The sequence below is a fragment of the Rhineura floridana genome, chromosome 10, assembly GCF_030035675.1.
Source record: "Rhineura floridana isolate rRhiFlo1 chromosome 10, rRhiFlo1.hap2, whole genome shotgun sequence".
NCBI classification, from domain to species: Eukaryota; Metazoa; Chordata; class Lepidosauria; order Squamata; family Rhineuridae; genus Rhineura; species Rhineura floridana.
In genome coordinates this window covers 63,932,482-63,956,827 of record NC_084489.1, presented here as the reverse complement: position 1 = coordinate 63,956,827, position 24,346 = coordinate 63,932,482, and the positions used below count along the sequence as shown (strand labels likewise).

The 24,346-nt window shown below is 40.4% G+C and overlaps 1 protein-coding gene across 4 annotated transcripts in view; it reads right to left on the bottom strand.

The window, feature by feature from the left end:
• APBB1IP (amyloid beta precursor protein binding family B member 1 interacting protein) overlaps positions 1 to 24,346 on the bottom strand; it is a 64,247-nt gene that overhangs the window by 24,732 nt on the left and 15,169 nt on the right. For 2 of the 4 annotated variants that reach the window (XM_061585716.1, XM_061585713.1), the window contains exons 2-7: positions 15,711 to 15,782; positions 12,031 to 12,118; positions 11,222 to 11,526; positions 9,964 to 10,041; positions 1,317 to 1,476; positions 575 to 696 (exon numbers count right to left, since the gene is read on the bottom strand). In XM_061585716.1, coding sequence (XP_061441700.1) covers positions 575 to 696; positions 1,317 to 1,476; positions 9,964 to 10,041; positions 11,222 to 11,526; positions 12,031 to 12,118; positions 15,711 to 15,782 — 825 coding nt within the window. Of the gene's footprint in view, positions 1 to 574; positions 697 to 1,316; positions 1,477 to 9,963; positions 10,042 to 11,221; positions 11,527 to 12,030; positions 12,119 to 15,710; positions 15,783 to 17,217; positions 17,293 to 24,346 lie in introns of all 4 variants that reach the window. The other 2 variants (XM_061585714.1, XM_061585715.1) reach the window with 2 other exon arrangements.

The following is a 24,346-nucleotide window of genomic DNA, read 5'->3' as shown; positions in this document are numbered from 1 at the left end:
TCAAAAGGTCGATCCGTTTGTCACAGCTGTCACATTACAAAGTGAATTAACTTTTATGTTTTAAAGGTATGTTGAGGATGTGGACTTTATGGATTAATGATGTTCTAGCTTTTGACACACTCTTGTGACCTTCCATTTACTGAGTCGCTGGAGTGGTTCCATGGAACACAGCCTCTTAACATGATTTCTTGGAAAAAGAAACTATATAACCAATGGACAAACAGAATGACTCCCATACACCATAGACCATGGCACACTGAATGGATGATAGTGAGGATTCTTGTTTTATCCGCCAGGTAACCACAGATTAATACAAATGGAGAAGGGGATGTCAGGCCCTTCTTTCAACCTTGTTGGATGCTAAAATATACTTCAATGTTACTTCAGTTTTGACCTCTGGCGATTATTGCTGAGAATGACTATTTAGTATTTAGTAATCAATATGATATCTAGGAAGTACAAATCAAGCCCCCTTCGATATACCAATATTGGTACAGAGGCTTTCTGTATACTATTTAGTATGAACTAAAATCATATCATTGTCCACCAGCTTGCCTAAATCACATTACTTTACCTGAGGGTTTTTAAACACAGCATATTTTACGTTTTTCTCCAAAAATAGAATCTTATTTTCAGTGTCCCGAGTCCAGTATGATAAGACTTCAATCACATTTTCATGGTCTTCAAAAAATCTTTCTAGAGAAACCAAAATAGGAAAAAAAGAAATGTTCGAGAGAAATATTATACACATGCTCCACTATCAGAGCACATTCCTATCTTTAAGTGATTAATTTCTACTCAAAAATGGTTCAAAGTGATTGTTTATCCTTAATATTTAGGCCCCTGAAGCCATTATAGACTAGAGCATACAAAAACATCTTCGCCAAAACAAATGAATTTCACAGGGTTTTTTTTTAGTTTGTAAAGGTATTTCCTATATTTCACTAGGCATTTTGATGACTCACACTTTTTATTGAATCCTCTGCTGTATGCATATCCCACCCACCTAAGCACACACAAACACCAGTAGTAGGGAGAAGACTCAGCAAAACTAGGAGCTCAGATCCATCAGACCTGAACTAGAACCCACCAAAGCAAAGAGATGGGTGCTGGAGAGCCACAGCAAAATGTTGCCAGATGCAGCATTGCCAAATTGCTTTCTAGTAAAGCTCTAAAAATATAACTTCTAATCCAAATGGAGAGGGGCATGTCAGACCCTTCTTTCAGCCTTGCTGGATGCTAAAATGTACTTCAATGTTACTTCAGTTTTGACTTAAACTTGAGAACTAAAGCTCCTACGATGCTTTCCAATTTACCTATTTGTAGCTCCGGGTATACTTCATAAAGACACCAGTCCACACTGCAGTCACAGTGGGTTTTTTCAAAGAGATTGTCCAAAACATCACGTGCCTCTTGCCTTTCATCTACCATCAGAGACTTTGTGCTGTTATCATTCATGTGCACCTTGACAACACGCTAAGGAGAGAATAATAGATGAGTCAATTAATTTCGACATGGACCAAAAGGCTAGCGTGGTCAAGAACCTGCCTGGGCTGATAACAGATATTAAGACTGAAGATAGTTTACTGATTCAAATGCATCACATACTGAAAATTGGTCTGGGAGGGAATATAATACAAGTGAAGAGCATTACCAACAGCTCTACTCCACCCATCCCATTTCTAAGGGATAATTTATGCTTTGAGTAAAGAGAACTGAAATGTCCTGTAAAGATACAGACAGTTTCTCTGGTACATTGTTAAACATATGGTTGCATGGTAGTAGAGTTGCCAACATTTTACCAGCTCTTGTTCCTGTGTATTTAACAGCATCATGTTCGGCAAGCATTAGAAGGTTATAATGAATACCTCCCTGCCACAATAAGCTTCACCTCCTGGTTGCAACAGAACAAGCTACTATTAAAGTTAGAGTAGCAGGTCAGGCTGGTTTTTCTTATCAGCTGGCAACCCTATATAGCAGATTTATAAAATTAAACTCCAAGAACTTTGCTGCTTCCCTTTTCTTCCTGGCAACTTTATCTTTTGCCCAAGAAAATGAGGCAAACAAAAAACATGCACAAAAGCAGCCCTCCCCCATTACTTTAATTGCAGCATTCCACAATCCTGATATTTTAAAATAAATTACAAGAAAAACCTTACCAACACACACACACGTACTTTAAGCACATGCAGCTTGACTGAACCAACTCTCAGCCAAACCTATCTTTAAAAAAAACAGTACTAGTTTCCTGGCAAATAACACCAGTGACTTAAGGCCTAATTGCCTTAAAAACAGGATGGGGGTGAAGAGAAGGATTAACAATACAATCCTATGCTATGTCTACTCATAAATCCCATTGATTTACAGGATAACCATGTCTACTCAAAAGTCCTATTGAATTCAATGGGGTTTACTCCCAGGTATGTGGAATTAGGATAGCAGCTTTACTTCCAGAAAACTTGAGTATAGCAGAGCAATCCAATTCAGGGGAAGCTAGCAGAGGAAGAGCCATTGGGAAGCTCCATTTGCCATTTGGGAGTAGCTGGGTGGGCAGAATGTCAGCTCAGCCAGGAGCTGCATGCATGAATGGAAAAGAAAAAGCCGGCTCTCACGAATACCCCTACTGATGAGTAAGCACTCCCAATTGCCTTCCATTATCATTATTTTCTTAGACCGACCTTTTCCTTGATGTAACTTTGGCCCAGATCAGGACCCACAGGAGTGCTCCAAACAGGAAATGGATGTTGCATAAGTCCCCCCCTCAGCCCCTCCTTCAACACACGTCTGGAATGCCCCTTTTTTGGGCCTTACACCGGCTTCTGCCAGCACCCCTTCTGCCATGCTGGGCTTCCTGTGCAGACTTCTGGCTCAGCCAGCAGGGTAACAGCTCCGCCACAGCTGAGCCAGAGTGAGAGGCTTCAGCTAGCACAGTAGGACCCTACCAGCTCAGTCGGGGTCAACCACATCCAACCCCCCTCAGCCCACTGTAAATACAAGTTAGATTGCACCCTAGGATTAAAGTCTCATGTTGGGAAGGTTTTCAAAACAGGCTATGAATTAGAAAAATAAACTGCCCTATTCAGCAGTCCAGGAAAATTTAAACTTATATTTAGAAAACTATAACACATTGTAATGGCATCATAAGCTGCATGTGCACTTTTTATTTCTGTTCAAAAATTATTTGACAGATAATAAACTGTATGATTTGTGAAAATGACATGATATATTTGCATCATGCTTTTTTTCCTGGGTCCTCTCTCCCCCTTTTATCTTTGCAACAACGCTGTGAGGTAGGTTAGGCTGAGAGTTGGTTCACTCAAGCTGCAAAATTGTTTTTTAGCTGTTCCTATTGTTTTAATGTTATTTTAATGTTTAAATTTTATTTAATAATTGTATGATTATTGTTTCTGAACTATTTATAACTGTTGTAAAATGCCTTGTTAGGCCAGGAACACTGAAAGGCAGCTTAAGTATCTGTAAAATCCATACATCTTAAACCAAGACTGTGGATTCAAAATAACTGTTTATATCATCATCATCATTATCATCATCATCATCATTAATAATAATAATAATAGCTAAAGGGCAGCCAATGAAATTCTTTCAGCAGCGGGATGACATGTTGGCAATACCCTGCCCCAGTCACTGAGCAGTCACACCACCACAATTTGCACCAGCTGTGGCTGATAATATATTGATAATATATAAGCAGCAGTTCTTGCCAATAGAATGCTGGGAGGTGTGGGTTGGGTGGGAATGTAGGGGGCCCAATCTACATACAGTATACCAGACCCAGGAAATCTGTTGGCACCCCTGTCCTCATGTTTTAGAGTACAAATCCCATCATCTTTACCATTGGCAATACTGGCTGAGGCTGATGGGAATCATAATCAAAAGTATCTGGAGGGCACCAGGTTGAGGAACATTGGACGAGATCTAGCACACCTTCTGCAATGTTGGTGTATCATGTACCTTATGTACCTTTAGAGCATACAACGACCTGTGGAGCTCTTTCTTTAGAACAGCTCCTTCTGGAAAGCCCTGTTGCTTGGTTGTATCTGATTACCAGGGTTTTAATATGACAATAGTACTTACTCAGAAAGGTGCCTATACAAAGGCCTTAACACAACAGATAGATATTTTGCCTTGAATCATTACAAAGGCTGTGAATTATTGATATAGCGTTTTTCATATGTTAAGTGATTTACACATGTTGTCCATAATTGCCTTTACTACAACCAGCTATAATTGTTCCCAATTATTATTTCCTCTTGATAAAAGAGAGGTTCACATCTATCACGTCATGGTCTGAAACAAACAACATGTATTTTTTCACACAGCAAAAGGAGAAGGGTTAACTGGAAGTGGCTTCCTAGATAATAGAAGACAGAAAAGAACTAGAAACAGTCATATTGTCCATTTGGGAAAAAGAAAACAAAAAGGACCAGCTCCTTGCCAGGAAAGGTTACTATAGTTCCACTAAATCCTAATCTTAAAATGTCTACACAAACTGCTTTGGCACTACAGGGAGTGCCCAACAAAAGCAGAAATAGCAGATTGGACTCAGGAAGGGTCTTCATTTTGCCCCATTTTGCCCACATTATAAAAAGCAAGGATACCATGGTCCAAAAGCTGCAGAGAAATCAAGTAAGAATAACATCTAATGTAAGATGTAATGTACTTATTTATTTTATGTTTAAATCAAGGTTAAATAAACCTCTCAGTTTTGTACATATGTTATAGTTATTTACCTGGGAGTAAGCCCATTTAACTTTTCAGTGAGTTGCCATGAGCACAGGACACAACAATAATTGTTTGAGTCTTGCTATGGAAGTAAATAGCAATCATGACAAATAACATATGCTACTATATCCAAATCAGTTTTTGAACTTTTTTTTAATTAACTGCAAGATCAAACAATCTTTACAAAACCAATTTCTTTCAATTCTGTAGCAATTAGAAAAAAGGAATTAAAATAAATTCTAATTAAACAAATAATCAAAGTCATTGGAATAAGTTTGATGGACCCTCACTTGAGTAAGTGTAGCAGTCATTGTATAATGGGAGAGGACCTCTTATGGATCATTAACTGATTAAGGAATAGAAAGCAGAAAGTAGGGATACGTGGACAGTTGTCCAAATGGAGGGCTGTAGAAAGTGGAGTTCCCAAAGGATGAGTGTGGAACCTTTGCTTTTTTAACTTGTTCGTAAATGGAATGAGGTAGGCAAGTTTGCTACCAAATTGTTCAGGGTGCTTAAAACAAAAAGGAATTGCAAGGAATTCCAAAATGATTGCTCCAAACTGGTTGAAAGGTAGTAAGATGAAATTCCATGTAAGCAAGCGTAAAAAAAGGTAGTTTCACATATAAGGAAATGGTAATGACTGACCATATATTGGGGCTGTAGTGGATAGCTCAATGAAGGTGTTGACCAAGTGTGTGGCAGCAGTGAAAAAAAGCTGCTCCACGAGCTAGAGGGAGCCCCAGCTGACGAAGCGTCAAGGCGAGTTAAGCAGCAGAGCGAGTTCGGCAGCAGGGCGAGGAGGCCAGGGCCCCCGACTCTGCCCGTCTGTTCCCTGACCTCAACTAAACCGCAGTCTCCAACCCATTGACGTAATAAACCTTAAACAAAACTATGCAGGTAAGAAGCCAGCAGGGGTGTGGGGGCTTTCCAGTGTTTTGCACCGCCTGCAGCATGTACGACTATCTGCCTGTTGGACAGAAGTCGTGGGTGTGCTCTCGGTGCAATGGGCTCCTGGCTCTCCGGGAACGACTTCATTTCCTTGAGGCCAAGGTGGCGGACCTGGAAAAGCTGAGAGAGGCAGAGAGGTGTGTGGAGGAGGCCTTCAGGGATGTTATAGCTGTGTCCCACTCCAACGATGATAGCTCTCCTGCTATCATGGAGAACGATGGTCTCGGGGAAGGAGAGCATCCAGCTGAGGAAGAGGGAAACGATCCCTTAGAAGGGACCCATTCCTTGGGGGATGAGCAGCTATCCTCTCGTGCCGAGGATATATCTCCAGGGGGTGGAGGGATCCTTGTAGTGGGTGATTCGATCATTAGGAACATAGACAGTGGGGTGTGTGATGGGCGTGTAGACCGCAAGGTGTTTTGCCTGCCTGGTGCGAAGGTTGCGGATATCGCCCGTCGTTTAGATAGTTTGGTAGACAGTGCTGGGAAGGAGTCAGTGGTCGTGGTGCACGTTGGCACCAACGACATGGGGAAATGCAGCCGTGAGGTCCTGGAAGCAAAATTTAGGTTGCTAGGTAGGATGCTGAAAGCCAGGACCTCCAAGGTGGCTTTCTCTGAAATGCTACCAGTTCCACGCGCAGGACCAGCCAGACAGGCCCAGCTTCGTATTCTCAACGCGTGGATGAGACGATGGTGTCGGGTGGAAGGGTTCGGATTTGTTAGGCACTGGGGAACATTTTGGGACAAGCCGGGCCTGTACAAAAGGGACGGGCTCCACTTGAACCAGAATGGAACCAGACTGCTGGCACTTAAAATTAAAAAGGTAGCAGAGCAGCTTTTAAACTGACTGAGGGGGGAAACCCGACAGGAGCTGAGAAAGGTCCGGTTCGGAATAAACCTCCCCCCTGGGATAAAAACCAAAGAAATGATGAAATTTTAAAAGGGGTAGGCCTAGAAGTAGGCATTGTGAGAGCAGGGGCACAGGATATAAATTCAGAAGAGCAAAATTACCACAGGCCTAACCACAAGTGCCAAAGACACTTGAAGAGAGACACTGCTTACAAGTGCCTGTACGCTAATGCTAGGAGCCTCCGAACCAAGATGGGAGAACTGGAGTGCTTGGTCTTAGAGGAGAGCATTGATATAGTGAGCATAACGGAGACCTGGTGGAATGGAGAAAACTAGTGGGATACGGTTATCCCTGGATATAAACTATATCGGAAGGACAGGGAAGGACGTATTGGTGGCGGAGTCGCTCTATACGTGAAAGAAGGCATTGAATCCAGCAAGCTCGAAACCCCAAAAGAGGCAGACTCCTCCACAGAATCGTTGTGGGTGGTGATACCGTGCCCCAGGAGGGACTTAATACTGGGAACGATCTATCGTCCCCCTGATCAAAATGCTCAGGGAGACCTTGAGATGAGATATGAAATTGAGGAAGCATCCAAACTAGGAAAGGTGGTAGTAATGGGTGACTTCAACTACCCGGACATAGACTGGCTGCATATGTGTTCCAGTCATGACAAAGAAGCAAAGTTTCTAGATATTCTAAATGACTATTCCCTAGATCAGTTGGTCATGGAACCGACCAGAGGGACGGCAACCCTGAACTTAATCCTCAGTGGGGACTGGGACCTGGTGCGTGATGTAAGTGTTGTTGAACCGATTGGGAGCAGTGACCACAGTGCTATTAAATTAAACATACATGTAACTGGCCAATTGCCAAGAAAATCCAACACGGTCACATTTGACTTCAAAAGAGGAAACTTCACAAAAATGAGGGGATTGGTAAAAAGAAAGCTGAAAAACAAAGTCCAGAGGGTCAAATCACTCGAAAATGCTTGGAAGTTGTTTAAAAACACTATATTAGAAGCTCAACTGGAGTGCATACCGCAGATCAGAAAAGGTACCGCCAGGGCCAAGAAGATGCCAGCATGGTTAACGAGCAAAGTCAAGGAAGCTCTTAGAGGCAAAAAGTCTTCCTTCAGAAAATGGAAGTCTTGTCCGAATGAAGAAAATAAAAAAGAACACAAACTCTGGCAAAAGAAATGCAAGAAGACAATAAGGGATGCTAAAAAAGAATTTGAGGAGCACATTGCTAAGAACATAAAAACCAACAACAAAAAATTCTATAAATACATTCAAAGCAGGAGACCATCTAGGGAGACAATTGGACCCTTGGATGATAAGGGAGTCAAAGGTGTACTAAAGAACGATAAGGAGATTGCAGAGAAGCTAAATGAATTCTTTGCATCTGTCTTCACAGTGGAAGATATAGGGCAGATCCCTGAACCTGAACTAACATTTGCAGGAAGGGATTCTGAGGAACTGAGACAAATAGTGGTAACGAGAGAGGAAGTTCTAAGCTTAATGGACAATATAAAAACTGACAAATCACCGGGCCCGGATGGCATCCACCCGAGAGTTCTCAAAGAACTCAAAGGTGAAATTGCTGATCTGCTAACTAAAATATGTAACTTGTCCCTTGGGTCCTCCTCCGTGCCTGAGGACTGGAAAGTGGCAAATGTAACACCAATCTTCAAAAAGGGATCCAGAGAGGATCCCGGAAATTACAGGCCAGTTAGCTTAACTTCTGTCCCTGGAAAACTGGTAGAAAGTATTATTAAAGCTAGATTAACTAACCACATAGAAGAACAAGCCTTGCTGAAGCAGAGCCAGCATGGCTTCTGCAAGGGAAAGTCCTGTCTCAGTAACCTATTAGAATTCTTTGAGAGTGTCAACAAGCATATAGATAGAGGTGATCCAGTGGACATAGTGTACTTAGACTTTCAAAAAGTGTTTGACAAGGTACCTCACCAAAGGCTTCTGAGGAAGCTTAGCAGTCATGGAATAAGAGGAGAGGTCCTCTTGTGGATAAGGAATTGGTTAAGAAGCAGAAAGCAGAGAGTAGGAATAAACGGACAGTTCTCCCAATGGAGGGCTGTAGAAAGTGGAGTCCCTCAAGGATCGGTATTGGGACCTGTACTTTTCAACTTGTTCATTAATGACCTAGAATTAGGAGTGAGCAGTGAAGTGGCCAAGTTTGCTGACGACACTAAATTGTTCAGGGTTGTTAAAACAAAAAGGGATTGCAAAGAGCTCCAAAAAGACCTCTCCAAACTGAGTGAATGGGCGGAAAAATGGCAAATGCAATTCAATATAAACAAGTGTAAAATTATGCATATTGGAGCAAAAAATCTGAATTTCACATATACGCTCATGGGGTCTGAACTGGCGGTGACCGACCAGGAGAGAGACCTCGGGGTTGTAGTGGACAGCACGATGAAAATGTCGACCCAGTGTGCGGCAGCTGTGAAAAAGGCAAATTCCATGCTAGCGATAATTAGGAAAGGTATTGAAAATAAAACAGCCAATATTATAATGCCGTTGTATAAATCTATGGTGCGGCCGCATTTGGAATACTGTGTACAGTTCTGGTCGCCTCATCTCAAAAAGGATATTATAGAGTTGGAAAAGGTTCAGAAGAGGGCAACCAGAATGATCAAGGGGATGGAGCGACTTCCTTACGAGGAAAGGTTGCAGCATTTGGGGCTTTTTAGTTTAGAAAAAAGGCGGGTCAGAGGAGACATGATAGAAGTGTATAAAATTATGCATGGCATTGAGAAAGTGGATAGAGAAAAGTTCTTCTCCCTCTCTCATAATACTAGAACTCGTGGACATTCAAAGAAGCTGAATGTTGGAAGATTCAGGACAGACAAAAGGAAGTACTTCTTTACTCAGCGCATAGTGAAACTATGGAATTTGCTCCCACAAGACGCAGTAATGGCCACCAGCTTGGATGGCTTTAAAAGAAGATTAGACAAATTCATGGAAGACAGGGCTATCAATGGCTACTAGCCGTGATGGCTGTGCTGTGCCACCCTAGTCAGAGGCAGCATGCTTCTGAAAACCAGTTGCCGGAAGCCTCAGGAGGGGAGAGTGTTCTTGCACTCGGGTCCTGCTTGCAGGCTTCCCCCAGGCACCTGGTTGGCCACTGTGAGAACAGGATGCTGGACTAGATGGGCCACTGGCCTGATCCAGCAGGCTCTTCTTATGTTCTTATGTTCTTAAGGAGGGTTCCAAAACCAAACTGTATACTTTCTCTATTTTCTTTTCCTGTGGTAGCTGTGCAGAATATTTGTTGGTTATGAATAAGCTGTCATAGCTTCCCTACCAACGGAGGGAAAAGTACATGCAATGAACCAACACTGACTAACAAAAAGACTATTTCAAACTTACAATTTGGATGTCAATACTTTTACAAAAATGTTACCTTTTTAACCTTGGCTTCCTTCAGTTTTTCTAATGCAAGTTTAATCTTGTCGGCTTTTGCTTGTGCCTCTTGTTCTTCCTGAAAGAAGAGGGAAGAAGATTGTAAAGCCCTATTTAAAGACACCATACCCCAGCAAGAAATACCCTATCCCCATGCCATTTCATGAATACTCTCAGGCTTTCCCTTTTAAAAAATTAATTTTGGATGCTTTCTGCTCCAGCATGGGTTTGCACATCATCCCCTTTTTTTAAAAAAAAGCATTGAAAGGCATTTTCCCCATCATTCCCACAAGGTGTGTTCCGCCCACCATCATGGCATCTCAATGTTCTTCTTGTGGGTTTTAAACTGTGTTGCACTGAGTACCACTATTCTAGTTTGTTTCTTCTGGGGGGGGGGGTTGGTGGCCTATCAGATGTTCTTACATATAGAAGGCTATCTCACACACATGCACGAAAGATCTTTTCCCCACTTGGTTCTCACTTTAGAATGTCTCTCTCCTCCTGGTTCGGTTCATCAGTGGCTACGTTATGGTTGTATATTACCTCCAGTAGCAGGGGTAGCAGCTCTCTGAATATGAGCAGAAGAATGCTATTCCACTCATGTCCTGTTTGCAGGGTTTTCATAGGCTGACTACTGTGGAAATAGAATGCTGGACTAAATATGGCTTTGGTCTGATCCGAGGACAATATGTTGTTATCCTCTTTAGCTTAGTGTTTGAATTTATAAGAAAAGCGGCTTGCCTCTGCAGCAGGAAAATTTCAGTGGAAACCTAAGTTCTTCAGCATTTTTGTCTATTTTCTTTATGATCTCAGGCAAAACTTGAAAGTGAAGGGGGCCATGGCAGGTCTCTACATAACAGCTTAAGAACCATTATACTATTCCACATGAAGTTGTCACAACATGAAATATTTGGTATTGTCCTTTCTGAATAATAGAAGCTTTCTGGGCAGATGAAATGTACTTACATAAGCCCCCTATAGAAAAGAAAAAAGCTCAGAAGAAAGTGAGTTGTTATCTAAAATGTCAGGTGCTAGTATTTGACTATTCTGATTCTTACTTTTGCTGTTATGCAAATAACTGCAGAACCATTAAAACAGCCTTCACCAATCTGTGCCCTTCAGATGTTTCAGTCTACAAATCCAGGCTGGCTGGAACTGATGGAAGTCATAGTCAACAACATCTGGAGGACACAAAGTTGGTGAATGCTACATTAAAACAAAAGCCTGATGAGAGTTCTGAAATGAGATTCTTCCATCACCTGAGTGAGTGGTTCAGGAGGTGGGGTTGGAGGTGGTGGCGGCGGTGGTGGTGGAAGATCAAAAGCTAGCTCTGCAGAGGGAGGGGGTAAATCATCCTCAACATGTGCAAAAGCAGTATTTGGGAGACCTGACTGATGTGCATAAGCAGCAGCAGCATTTGCTACAGGCTGAGACTTGGCAACATGTTGGTAATGAGAGGAATCTTTCTGTCCTTGGAATGTGGTCTTTTCCACTTCACTTATGTCTGCTACAAGATCAGCCATTAAAGCATCTAGATCGGTATCTTCCAACGCATTTAACGATTCTGTTAAGAAAAAAAATACAAAATCCATCAGAGATCATTCTAGCAGTGTTATTGAGGAACCTGTCCCACTAGTATAATTAGATGCTTTTCCACTTATTGAAATGAGCATTGCTTCTAGCCAAGAAGGTGACAAAGACAAGGTTTTTTATAAAGGTTTTTTTTAAGCACACTTAGGAATACTGTACTAGAGGAATTTACATATGCATAATCTCATATTAACTGCAAGGTTAAAATTCACATAGAAAAATAAAATATAATAATTGAATACAATTTTCACATGCACATGATAGTTTTGGGGAAACCTACAGGACCACTTTTTTGGGGGAAAAAACTTTCATCATTTCAAGACTAGACTCAATTCATTTCACACATTCAAAACGAACCAATTGTTTCAGAAGAGAAAAATGTCTACTTAGCTTTTTTCTTCTCACAGTTCTCCCCTCTGCTCCCACACACACATCCCATCCACCACAGATCATAGTAATACAAAATAGCAGTGCTCACCATTTAAATCTTTAAACCCAACTGCAAAATTAAATTCATCTTCAGATGCTTTTGTGGATGGAGGTGGGAAAGTTTCCACTCCCAAACTCTGATAAAGAAGAAAAGAAATAGTGTCACTTTCACTGGCAATGGTCATGTTAAAAATAGTCCTAAAACCCCCTTTTCTAGAATACCTTTCCCCAGCTTTAACATCAAAAACATTTGAGTGGTGCTTCACATATTATATGAAACAATGAATTCTTAATTATTTGCCATGTATCCAATGTGAACACCATAAAGAGGAGAGGAAACATTTGACTAGATGCCCCAGTCAATCATGGCTACTAAATGATCATATAATCATGTCCCTCCTCTCCAGAGACTACACTGGCTGCATTTGGCCAACACTAACCCATGGCTCAGCACTAACATACTTAGCCTCACCCCAGGCTTACAGAACATAAGAACATACTTAGAACTTTTAGAACATACTTAGCCTCACCCCAGGTTTACAGCTGCAAGGAGAAAACTGGAAGTGTCCACTTCTGTTTTAGATTAACCAAAGTTTAACATGTTGTCTGCACACTAAATTGAGCTTGATTTTAACTACAGTTAGTGAAAGCAAGTCATATTCATAATCTGTAGTTTAGAGATGGCTTCACTACAGTTAAGATTAACCTCAGTTTGTCCAGGTTCAGACAATCCAACAAGCTACAGTCAATCAAAAACAGAAGCAAAATCTTTCAAAGTCCTCTTCATGACTACAACAAAGAAGGGAGAACGTGCAAGTCCAGGAGGAGACTAGGTTCATGCTTATAATGGTAAGCTATTCCCAGAGTTCCCTGGGAAAAGAGATTGATTGTTAAATCACTCTAAGAATTGTAGCTCTGTGAGAATAGGAGTTTCCTGACAACTCTTCACAAACTATCCTTCCCAAGATTCTTTGGGGGATGCCATGACTGTTGAAAGTGGAATAACAGTGGAATAAATGTATGGTGTGAACATGGCCTCATACTGAGCATTACATCTAAAAATGTGTTTTTGACAGAAACACTCCATGGAAGAATGGAAGCTCATTTTTACTGTAACTTGTAAAGCAACCCACAAATGCTGATTCATCTATAAACAGAGAAAAGCTTTGAAAAAAGCGTGCTTCCAAAGAGTCTAGGCATTACAGGCATTCGGAAGAAAAAAATCCAAACACTTTGGGTAAATCATTTCCACAAATACCAACATTCAGAGCAAGGATAAACCTGGCATCTGAGGCTGCAGTCTTAACCTCATTTATCCAGGAGTAAGCCCACTGAATTCAATAGCACTTACTTCTGAGCAGACATGGTTAGGATTGCATTGTCAGTCCAAAAGTCTGACATGAAGTGCCAACATAAGACAGTCACTTCATCAATGTAATGTAGCTCATTTCATTATGCTTTGCTAGCATGTAATAATTTTCAAGTGCTTTAATGGCCAATTTCATTTCACATATCAGGCAGCAGGTATGGGGTGGGGATTAGGGCCAGAGTATGTCAATGGCAACTTCCCTTCTGGGCCAAGGAACAAGTTCAGGGGAGATGGAATTTTTCTTAGAATTACAATTTTAGAGGAAAGGGTTGACCCCTCCACACCACGGTCCTGATCCTGAGTACCCCCCTCTGCAACTGTGTTTCAAAACAACAACATCTAATTAACCAACTAACTAACTAAACTCAAATAAGTGAAATGCACAACTGTGGGCTCCTGCTGGGAGGAAGGGCGGGATATAGATCAAATAATAAATAAATATTATCTATTTTGTCTTAGGGCCAAACGTGTAAGATTCGTGACTGGATCTCCTGATGTTTCTATATATTTCTTTTTTTAAAAGCAACTACCAGGAGATTGTGACATAATATGTATCTCTCCGGAGAAGCTCAAGGCTGGTGTGAATGAAACAGACATAAGGGAATGGGGGAGGATGGTACAGGGGAGGGTAAGGGGTTTCCTGATTATTTCTGTGTTGTTTTTGTATATTAAAAACTGAATAGATTTTTTTTTTTTAAAAAAAGAGCAACTGCACAAGCCCCTGGATTGGATCAGGGCTATGACACTTGCAGGTTTATTTTATTTATTTAAATGTATATTCTGCCCTTCCTCCCAGCAGGAGCCCAGGGTACCAAATCCCTCTGCCTGTGCCGTTTTCCTGATCTAAATTACCTCACCTGAAGAAGCTATTTGCTTCCCCAGTGGAGGCGTGAGGCTTAGTGAGAGTTAAACCAGACTAGGCTCAGTGCAGAGAGCTGTGTAGCTGCTTTGAAGAAACATGAAACTTTGTGGAGCCATTCACATGTCTTCCTTATCTTAGAGTTAGGTTGTTGAAAAATTAAATATATGCAATATGCTATGCAATCCTATATATGTCTAATCAGAAGTAAGCCCAACTAAATTCAATGGGACTTACTCCCAGGCAAGCTTGTACAGGATTGCAATCTAAGATTTTAAAAAAATCATGCTCTCTGTAATTCTCACTGAGGTGAAACTTGGCTTAAGCAGAATCAGCTGAAAGAAGTCAGGTTTATATTTTTAGGAAATTCAGTGTAAGCTGCAACCATAATAATAATAGTAACAACAACAACAACAATGTTTATGTGTTGCCCAATGCACAATACCTCTAGGCAATTTACAGTTAGAACACAACATACAATACTATAAATACAATTTTTAAAATGTGTATGTTAAGCAACGTAAAACAAACACCACCAACAAAACCACACTTAGAGCAAAGTAACATTTCCCAGTTAACTACTTCTCTTTCCTAAAATATCAGATTGCCACACATTTGCCCAACTAAAAATAGGAATAGCAGTTTGTGAGAAGAAAATACCATTTCCTCTTCAAAATTAACACTCAGGAGAATGAGAAAACTGATAAGATCAGAAGAAAATATATAATATTGTTGAACTCTACACAGAACAAAAATTAATGTAACAACAAAGATGGCAGACCAGACAAACGAAATAATTTACTATGCACCATTCCCAGCTAGTTTACTTAAGGTTATAAAATTGTGCCTGAATGAACTTAAATAAAACTGGTCAGTTAAAGCCATGTTCAGCCAGCTAATCAGGTCAGCACTACAACCTGAACGTGCTGTACGCTGGTTATTTGACCCTTCACAACAAAGCCAGAGGTTTCAGATGCACAGGAACACAGGAAGTTGCCTTGTACCAGTTCAGACCATTGGTCCATATAGTTCAGTATTGTTGACACTGTGTAACTGACAGCAGCTCTCCAGGGTTTTAGGCAAGGAATCTTTCCCAGCCCTAACTGAAGACACCAGAACTTGGGGCCTTCTGCATGCAAAGCATGTACTCTACCACTGAGCTACCGCTCTTCATCAAAGACCCAATGCAGACCCAGTGCGATGATTAGTGTAATCATGCCTTGGATGGGCACTGGAGTAATGTTAACATGGGATACAAGAGCATTATGATGTTTTGCTTTGGGTGCAAAATGTTCCTTAAGGCTAATACTGGTTATTTCATAGGCAACATAGGGGCATCAAGTGAGAATCCACTTTGGTATGTTGAAATAAATATGTGAAGTTTAATGTATTTAGTATGAAGGAACAATGATGAACTGAGAAGGAGACAGGAAGTAGGATTCTGTCTTCCTCTTTTTTCTTTCACCAGTTCTCTAAATTAGCTAAAGAAAGCATACTTTACCTGAGTCAGCAAATCCATTTCCCCCAATAAATTACTGAACATCTGATCTATATCTTCACATGCTTCCTCCATCTGGAAAACAAAATGAGGCATGGATGAGAGCAGTACACCTCACTGCCTATAAAGAACATCACAAAATTTTCTACAACATGAAGGTGATGCCCTCAAGTTTGATTTTTTAAATTCTTAGCTGTACCTTTTCTCCAATGGTTATTGAAATAAACAACTTCATTTTTAAAGTGTTTTAGGAGACTAAGAGGCAATCTCCCTCTAAGGTGGGTCACTGATCACCTGTACTAGTCCTGTGGTGTCTTTTACCATCTCCAAAGAAATATTTTCAGAGACTAAACCTCCAAGCAACCTGTTTGTTGAACATTCATCCCAATTTGCTTGCACAAAGCTTATGCAGAGGGTAGATTGCATTCAGTCTTTATTTAACATTCATTCTAATTTGTTTGTGGGGAGGTTAAACAACAATGCGCATTCATCCTGATTTGCATGTGAGGTATTTATATGTCTTCCTGTTAATCATTCATTCATTCCACACTTTTCAGTGCATTTCCACATCACTTTCATAACCACAAAAAATCTGTTTCTTTTTTAAAGGTGATTTGTTGCACTAGGGCAACAGAGTGCTTTAATCCATTTTAATCGCACAAACCTAAATTTCCCAATATGTGGTTGAATCCCTTCCACAAAATACTGACAGTCTGGAGGTATCCTGAATTAGAGTTCAATAAAACAGGCCCCAAAGTAAATCCAACTCTTGCCTTTTGATCTGTCAAGACTTTATTAGTCTTTGGAAAAGTTTGTTCATTAGAGAATACCATCCAAAAGGAAAGGCAATGTGCAGAGAACCTGTACTACTAATTTCCACAAAAGATTCAACCTTCTCAATTCACCTGTGATTCTAAATAAAAGGCAGCTTCCTGCTTACTTTGAGGAACATACATTTTCAAGTTCATGTACCTTGCTAGAAACAGTATCAAACGAACAGAATTATCTCCTAGCAGGCAAGGTACAGACAGCAAAGTCTTCAGAACAGTAAAGCATTGAAGTAGGCACACACCAACCACATGATTATGAAGTGGAAGATTGCACAAGTCATAACCTTGTTATTTGTTACACTTGAAAATGAATCAGCATAGGGACAGGATGGAAACTGGGTAGAAGGCAAATGGCTAAACTGACTCCTGATTTTTTTCCTAAAGAAAATGTAGCAACCTCCCAATAAATTATCACTGTTCAAGGTCATAAATTTAGACTTGACAGCATCACTGTCAATCAGATCCAGGATCAGATGATCTGTAATACCGAATGGTTCCATTTCTTTAGGGCTATAACTCAAAGAAATCTTAGCTGATTAAATATAAAATTGGCACATGAATATAAAGCATTAAAACTCTGAAGAAAAAACATTTTCACTTTCTTTTTAAATGATGTACAGATGCATCACAGCAGGCACTGGCCTGATTCACACTTAATGCTAAGACAAACTAGGGCTTACCGTGAAGGAGTAAGTATGCTGTTGCACAGAGGAAATATTGCAGGCTTCTCCTTTACTCAAGCTGCTGCCAAGCTACTGGGAGATAAGTCATGGTTTGGCTTAGTGTTATGTCTGAACTCAGGCTCATGGTTTGTCTCACTTCAAACAAACAGTTAAGAATCGAAAGACCAGATTGATTCAAGACACTTTGTTTACAATATATAATTAAGTGACAGATAAAAACTTGGCTTGATCTCTGCCCTGATATGTGTGATCAACTGACTGGTCAAATAATTATAGTTTACTATCTCCCTAACCCTAGTTGAAGCTTTTGTAAAATGCAGGAAAAAGGAAATTAATTGGTTCTCTCAATACCTGCAAGGCTGCATGCTGTCAGTGTGAGAAATATATTTATCATCTGTTCTTATTTATCATGAATCATTCATGCATTTCAAAAGTGTAGCTGAGTTGATTTGTTTTTTTAAAAAAATACAAAAGTATGAAGAACCAGGAAAATAAGCTCAGGCTTGAATCCTAAGTGAACTTTCTTCTAAACAGTTTTTTTTTTTAAATCATTGGGGCTTCCAAATAAGGCTTAGAATAATCCCATACTCCAAGAAAAATCTCCTACTTCATGAATGGTAGCTTTCTCTGCAGTTCAGGATTCTAATTAGTTTCTCCTAGCCAACAGTTTTTTGACACATTGCTAATCATGAAGAAAAATTAACCAGTCTGATTAATAGGCAGCAGAATTACCTATTCTGTCCTGGATAGAAACAGCCTCAGCCATGAGTTTATGACTGTCGTCCCTGTAACAAGAATGTTTGCAACACACAGCCTCTGATTACCATAAATGAATAGCAGTAACGCAGTAGGCTACTGAACAGATCAGCGATCTGAGCCAATATGGTAATTGCTAGGGAAAGAAGCAGTCAGCAAGGCCTCCCCTAGGCATATATGACTAACATGCTGTTCAAGCTTATTAATATTTATGAAATAAATATGAGGTTATCATTTGGGCAGCTCTGTTCTAAGAGACTGCTTAACTTCAGCAACATAAACAAAGTTTTGCACCACTGCACTAAAGTGGCATCCTCCTCTTGCCAGCTGGGACAGAGCTGGCTGTCAGAAGCAAAGTCACATTTTATAGAAATCCCCAAATTACCAGGATAATAATGCATAGCACCATGTCTACAAAACTGGCCTGGAAACATTCAATGAGCCCTTGATATCTTTTCTGAAGTGCTCTTTCTCTCTCTCTGCTAGGTAGGTGTTCACAAGCCAAAAGACTTCTGTTAGCACCAGAAATAGGTTCAAATATTGGATCTAGACAAGAAACTGAACAGCCTCCTCGCACTGGTGCTGGATTCCTACCACCCAGTTAAATGGCCCAATCCAGCAACTCATGGAAACGTACCATAAAAACTGTTTTCTTTAATATACCTATGGCTTCAGGCTCGGCTTTGGTTTCTTCATGTTAGTAGAATGTCCCCATTATCCAAATGCAACATATCTATACTAGAGGAGATAGCCCTGACACATCTAAGCTCTCACTTCTGTCTGGATTATCAATTATTATTATTAAATTTTATTTATTACACTCCCTTCACCATCAGTTCCCAGGGCAGGTTACAACAATTTAAAATTCAGTATTAAAAACAATTAAAACAAATTACAATCACTGGGATAGGGTGGATCCTGAAACCACATATCTCAGGAGTCAACGTGTTTTGTTTTTTAAATAAAAACACATAGATGCAATCATATAGCCTGAGCTACTAATAGTATTAAGGTGCTGAGGTACTAACAGTACTAACATTCATCCTCCCTAAATGATCATATCACTCCATAGTATGACTGTGCATAACATAGCTTGCTTCTTATATGGTACATCAGCAGTGTAGTGGCAAATTCAGAAGTGTGGGGCTCTTCATGACAGTCACAGCCACACCCCTCCTCCCTTTTTCTGCTGCTGGGTTGAGAATGAGATCCTTGTTCACGCCTTCTTCCACAACAGACATCCCTAAAAGCCAATCTGTATGATAGGGAAGACTGTTAGCTACTCATCTCCTTTCACTCTGATTTGTTCCAGTCAGAAGGAAAAGACAAGGATGCATGTTAGAAGACCCTTCTCAGTGGCTAACACACTGCCCTTTCATGCTGATTGGCCTGTAGGATGCTGGAGACATAGGGACCCTGGTGGGACCCTGTTTCCAAAAAAGTAAGGGGTCTAACACCCCCCGACTCTGGACAACTACACCCAATATTTTAAAATACCTCCAGAATTGGGAGGATGGCACTTGGAACAATCTCACATGATAGGAGAGAAACCAACCATGTTCCAAGCCAGCCTTCTCCAACTTGGAAGGTTATAGTGCAAAACATCTGGAGGGTACCAGATTGATGAAGGCTGTTCTACACTGATACAAGTTTTAAACAACAAAGAAGCACTTTCAGATATTCACACCATAGCATACTTGGCCTAATGGTTAATCCAGCCATGATTACAATCAGCAGGATTGCTAAAGTACAGAGAGTGCAGTGCTTTACTGAAAGCTAGTATGAAAAATACATCTCTCCTTTCTAATATTACTTCAAGGTATTTATTATTAAAAAATATGCTTAGGATATAATGCCTGGCACTCACAGGTCTAATTCAAAAATGTTAGCTTATGATTTAGTGACATAAAATAAAGTCTTTTTTCTGTTTTTTATGGCATTGATTCTTATCAAATAAACATCACTTATCACATTAGATAAAAACCAAGCAGATGGACTATCAGCAATTGTAATTTCTGACATACCAAAACTGATTAGTGTGAAATCAAATAAAAACATGCCCTTCAGGCAGGTAGGATTTATAGATATTTGGGGATTATTATTTATGTTAAACACCAAAATGAGCTTTGATATATATTTCTAATAGGGAAATTTGTTAACATGGCAAATTGCCTGCTTTTCTTGATCTTGTTTATTAATGACACGTAAGAATGTTTTGAAGTTGAACCTGATATTCTTTCACAATACTAACATGGCGCAGTATATTCCTATTCAATTGAAGGAATTAGACTAATCTGATGTAGCAATAGGCTGGAAAAAAACATGGCTCACAGTGTCCTTTTTTAATCTGCTTGATGATGGGAGACAAAATAGTGAAGGTTAATCTAGGCATCAGCTCCCTATCCTTCTGATTTGTCATTGCAGTATACAACAGGGAGCGTGGAAAGAGAAAGTACCTTTCCCACAGTGCAGTCATGCTATTAGTATGGAGAGAGAGACCTGCAGCAGTCTTTATCAACCTTTATTATTATTATTATTATTAAAATTTATATCCTGCCCTTCATCCCAGAAGGAGCCCAGGGAGACAAGGACCACGGTGATCAAGGACCAGTGTGAACTAAAGTATCCTGAATGTTTACACTGTGGGAGAAGAGCCAAAACTGCTCTTGATCCCCAACACGAGGTCTGCCTTAGTACCGTGAGATAGTCTTTGTCTGACACTGCAGAGGCTTCATTAGCATTAATGTAAATGTGTTTCACAACACTAAGCCACACAGTTTGCACAGTGGCATGGTCTGTTACACACTGAGTCTGCAATGCAGATCGGTGCAGGATGGTGTCTGTTTTTGTGTCAAGTTAGGAGTGCTCTTGATACTGGACAGGTACTGTACATGCCACGTTTTTCTTTTTTCCAGGGTTAGTCCTCCAACAGTGCCAATACTATTACAGCACAGATGGGGAACCTGTGGCCCTCCATATGTTTTTGAACTTCAGCTACTGTCATCCTTCATCATTGGCTATGCTGACCATTGAGCTGATGGGAGTTGTAGTTTCCTGGAAGGACACAGGATCACTGTCTCTGAACTACAAGGTCAGAATAAACTTGCTGTGTCTAGGCCAGCTCAAGTAAATTAATTTCAAAGAACTGGGCATGACAATAGTTTCAAGAAAAGAGGTGCTGAATTCCAGACATGGTACTAATAAAAAGGAGGGTTTTTTCTTCTTTCTTAACAAAACCTTCAAGAAGAATTCTGGGCTGTTGATGGAGCTGGAAAAATATTTCAAAATCTGAGGCACAGTATATTATCAACGTTCAGTACTGATACTTGCACTAAAAACAAAAACCCACCTATTTATTCAGTTATTTATTTAACAAGATGTAAAGACTGTTAAAAAAAGAAAAATATGTGATGTAAAATATTTATTAAAAGGATTTATTAAATAGATTTTTTAAACAAATGTACATATAATAAAATTATCAAAAATATTGATTAAAGATACAGATACAATCAACTGAATTTAAAAACAAGAACACATAATACAATAATATGTCTGGGTAGCTTGTTGAAACAAAAGGATTTTTAGCAAAACAGTACAGCAAGGGGGCCTGCCTGATGTTGAGGCAGGGAGCTCCAGAGGATGGGGGCTGCTACACTCAAAGATCAATTCCTCACAGATGCAGAACCAACATTAGATAGCAGATCAATCCATAACTGGATTACTTGTAAAAGGGCAAATTCCACAGATTAAAATGGTCAAATAGGGGTTTATATACTAAGAACAACACTTAAGAGTATCTCACTCCTGTCAGCAAACGCGCTGCAGTATTCTACACTAACTGCAATTTCCAGATCAACTGCAACAGAAGCCCCACACATAGAATGCATTGTAGCAACACAATCTTGAAATTACCAAAGCCTGAACTTCTGTAGTCAAGCTATCCCAGTCCAGTAACAGCTGCAGTTGTTGCACCCGCTGAAACTGACATATTAGTTTACTAGGGTTCCACGGTACAGAAACTTTTTTTTTAAAGGAAGTGGTTCTCTACTACTCATCTCAGGGACTCAACTTTATGACTGTTAATGAGTAAACAGGTTGAAATCTTTGGTGCAATACTTAACAGGAAAAACAAAAATTAACCAAGTTTCGGTGGAAAACAAAAACACAGCAGTACATACCTGTAAAAATAAGTTGGGGTGGTGAAAGGAACAGTGCATAGCAGACTGCTTTGGGATATTTAAACGAAAGGGGGTTAAAGAATAATAATACAGCCACATTAAGTGAAGATATATTTTTTGATAAATTGAAGCAGTTAAGTAATTACAGAACCATCTCACTCCATTCTGGAATCATGACAGAGGTAGAAACAATTTGCCCCTCAGAAAATATTTTCATGGTTCTTCTCTATCCCAAAAGTTAGGCTCTGTTGCTAATACTACAGATCTGTTTATACCAGTTTGGCTAGGACTGTTCAAGCTATTCAACCGATGTGCACAGGTAAGGGCAAAGATGGATACGATGAATGTATTAATGGCCAAAAGCTTAAAAATGGGTGATGAAAGGGCAAATTATATTTTTTTCTAGAGGTAAGAGAGAAATGTCCCCTTGCCTCTTATGTCTGATGCTGGCTTGATGATATCTTCACAGTGAAAGAGCTATTGCAACTTCCATCACTGCCCCCATGTGGAGATGCACCAGATGCCAAAATGCTAGAAGGAGCAAAACTGGATTGTGTCTCTAGAGGTAAAATGAATCCTCAAGGTGTGCAGGAAACTCCTGCTATTTGAACCAACTCCCACCCCCCTCCAACAAAAAACCCAAAAACAATGTTGGCAGCATGAGAACAATGTGCAAGTGCAAGCTCACACCAGACAGACCTGAGAGTTATGTTATAGGGAATTGAGCGCTTGATGATCTCAGGTGGGCATTCTTGAGCCCAATTCCATCCCCAAAGGATCAAGACTGCTCCTTTTTAGTTTAAAGCTGGGATAGAGAAACCTGTAGCCCTCCATCATTGCAGCCAGCGTGGCCAATGAGCACAGATAATGCAAGGGTTGTCTAGCAACATCTGGAAGGCCACAGATTCCCCATCTTGGGTTTAAAGAAGATGACATGATTGGTCTTAGGCAAGGTGCTCCAACCTCAACTTGACCCTTCCAAAGGATCCTTTAAATCAGGGGAGAGAAATCTCTCGCCTGTGGGCCATCTTGGTCCATTGGGGTCCAGTTTGGACTATGAGGCCACTTCCCCCAAACTATGCCCACCTATCAATCAGCTGACATCAGTCTGATGAGTGGGTCATGTCAGCTAATGCGGAGGGAGGCACTCTTCAGTTCTGCATGGATTGTGCCCACAACTTCCCCGTGGAACAATGTAGTAGGATTTAACACCTGCCCATCAACTGATGATTATGTGGGGATATTAAGTTCTGCTCAGACCACTGCAGAGAGCAGGACTAAAGTCTGCACTCATCAGCTGATGAGCGGAGATTTCAATCCTGCTTGGAGCTGCTTTGTGAAGTGCTGCTAGTGAAGGAAACCCCTGTATAGAGCAGGATTGAAGTCTCTGCTCATTAGCAGATGAATGAAGAGTTAAATCCTCCTGGATGATGCTTTAAAGTTTAACATTTAAACTGAGAAAATTAAAGGTGCTTTGTGATTTAAGGGCTCCAAAACAATGGGGAAAAGATTCAGCTTCAGGGAGTTCTGCCTCAAACAGTCCTTAGTTTAAAACCTCCCACTACAGGATCCTTTAAAAGTAGGGGAAGGCTCAAAACACAAGATCAAAAGGGTTACAAGATGAACTTGATGCATATCCAAATGCCAGTCTGAGAGTGCAGATAGGGACTACTGGCCGAAGTTTGCTTTCAACTGAAAGTACATTTGGATGAGTAAATAAATGTAATTCCCCTCTCCCCCAGATTTGGAGGGCACCAAGTTGGCTACCTATGCACAGGATCATGCGTCCACAGTCCCTGCTCCCATCCTCAGGGTGTTGATAGGCTACTCTTGCCACCTAAATTGTGTACAAGGAAGTAATAGCCTATGGATTGTTTCCTCCTATACCTAATAGCTGTTGAAAAAGACACTGCTTATTCTAGAGCTCCAATTCTAACCTATGCCAAACTCCAATTTACCTCTTGTCTGTGAAACCTAATCAAAGTGGATGCAGATTAAGGGGCTGCCTCCTCAGGATGAAGAGCTACGTATCTTCTTCCATGTGCCACTTCCCCGAGTTTTCTTCTAGTTTGTGAACAAAGAAGGCAAAAGGATTCTCCTTTCAAGAGGTTTATCCTCTTTTTGAAGCAAATGTCCACATTATTGTTGTTGTTTAACCATTAAAAAGTTCTGCTTCTCTCTCATTGGTAGGC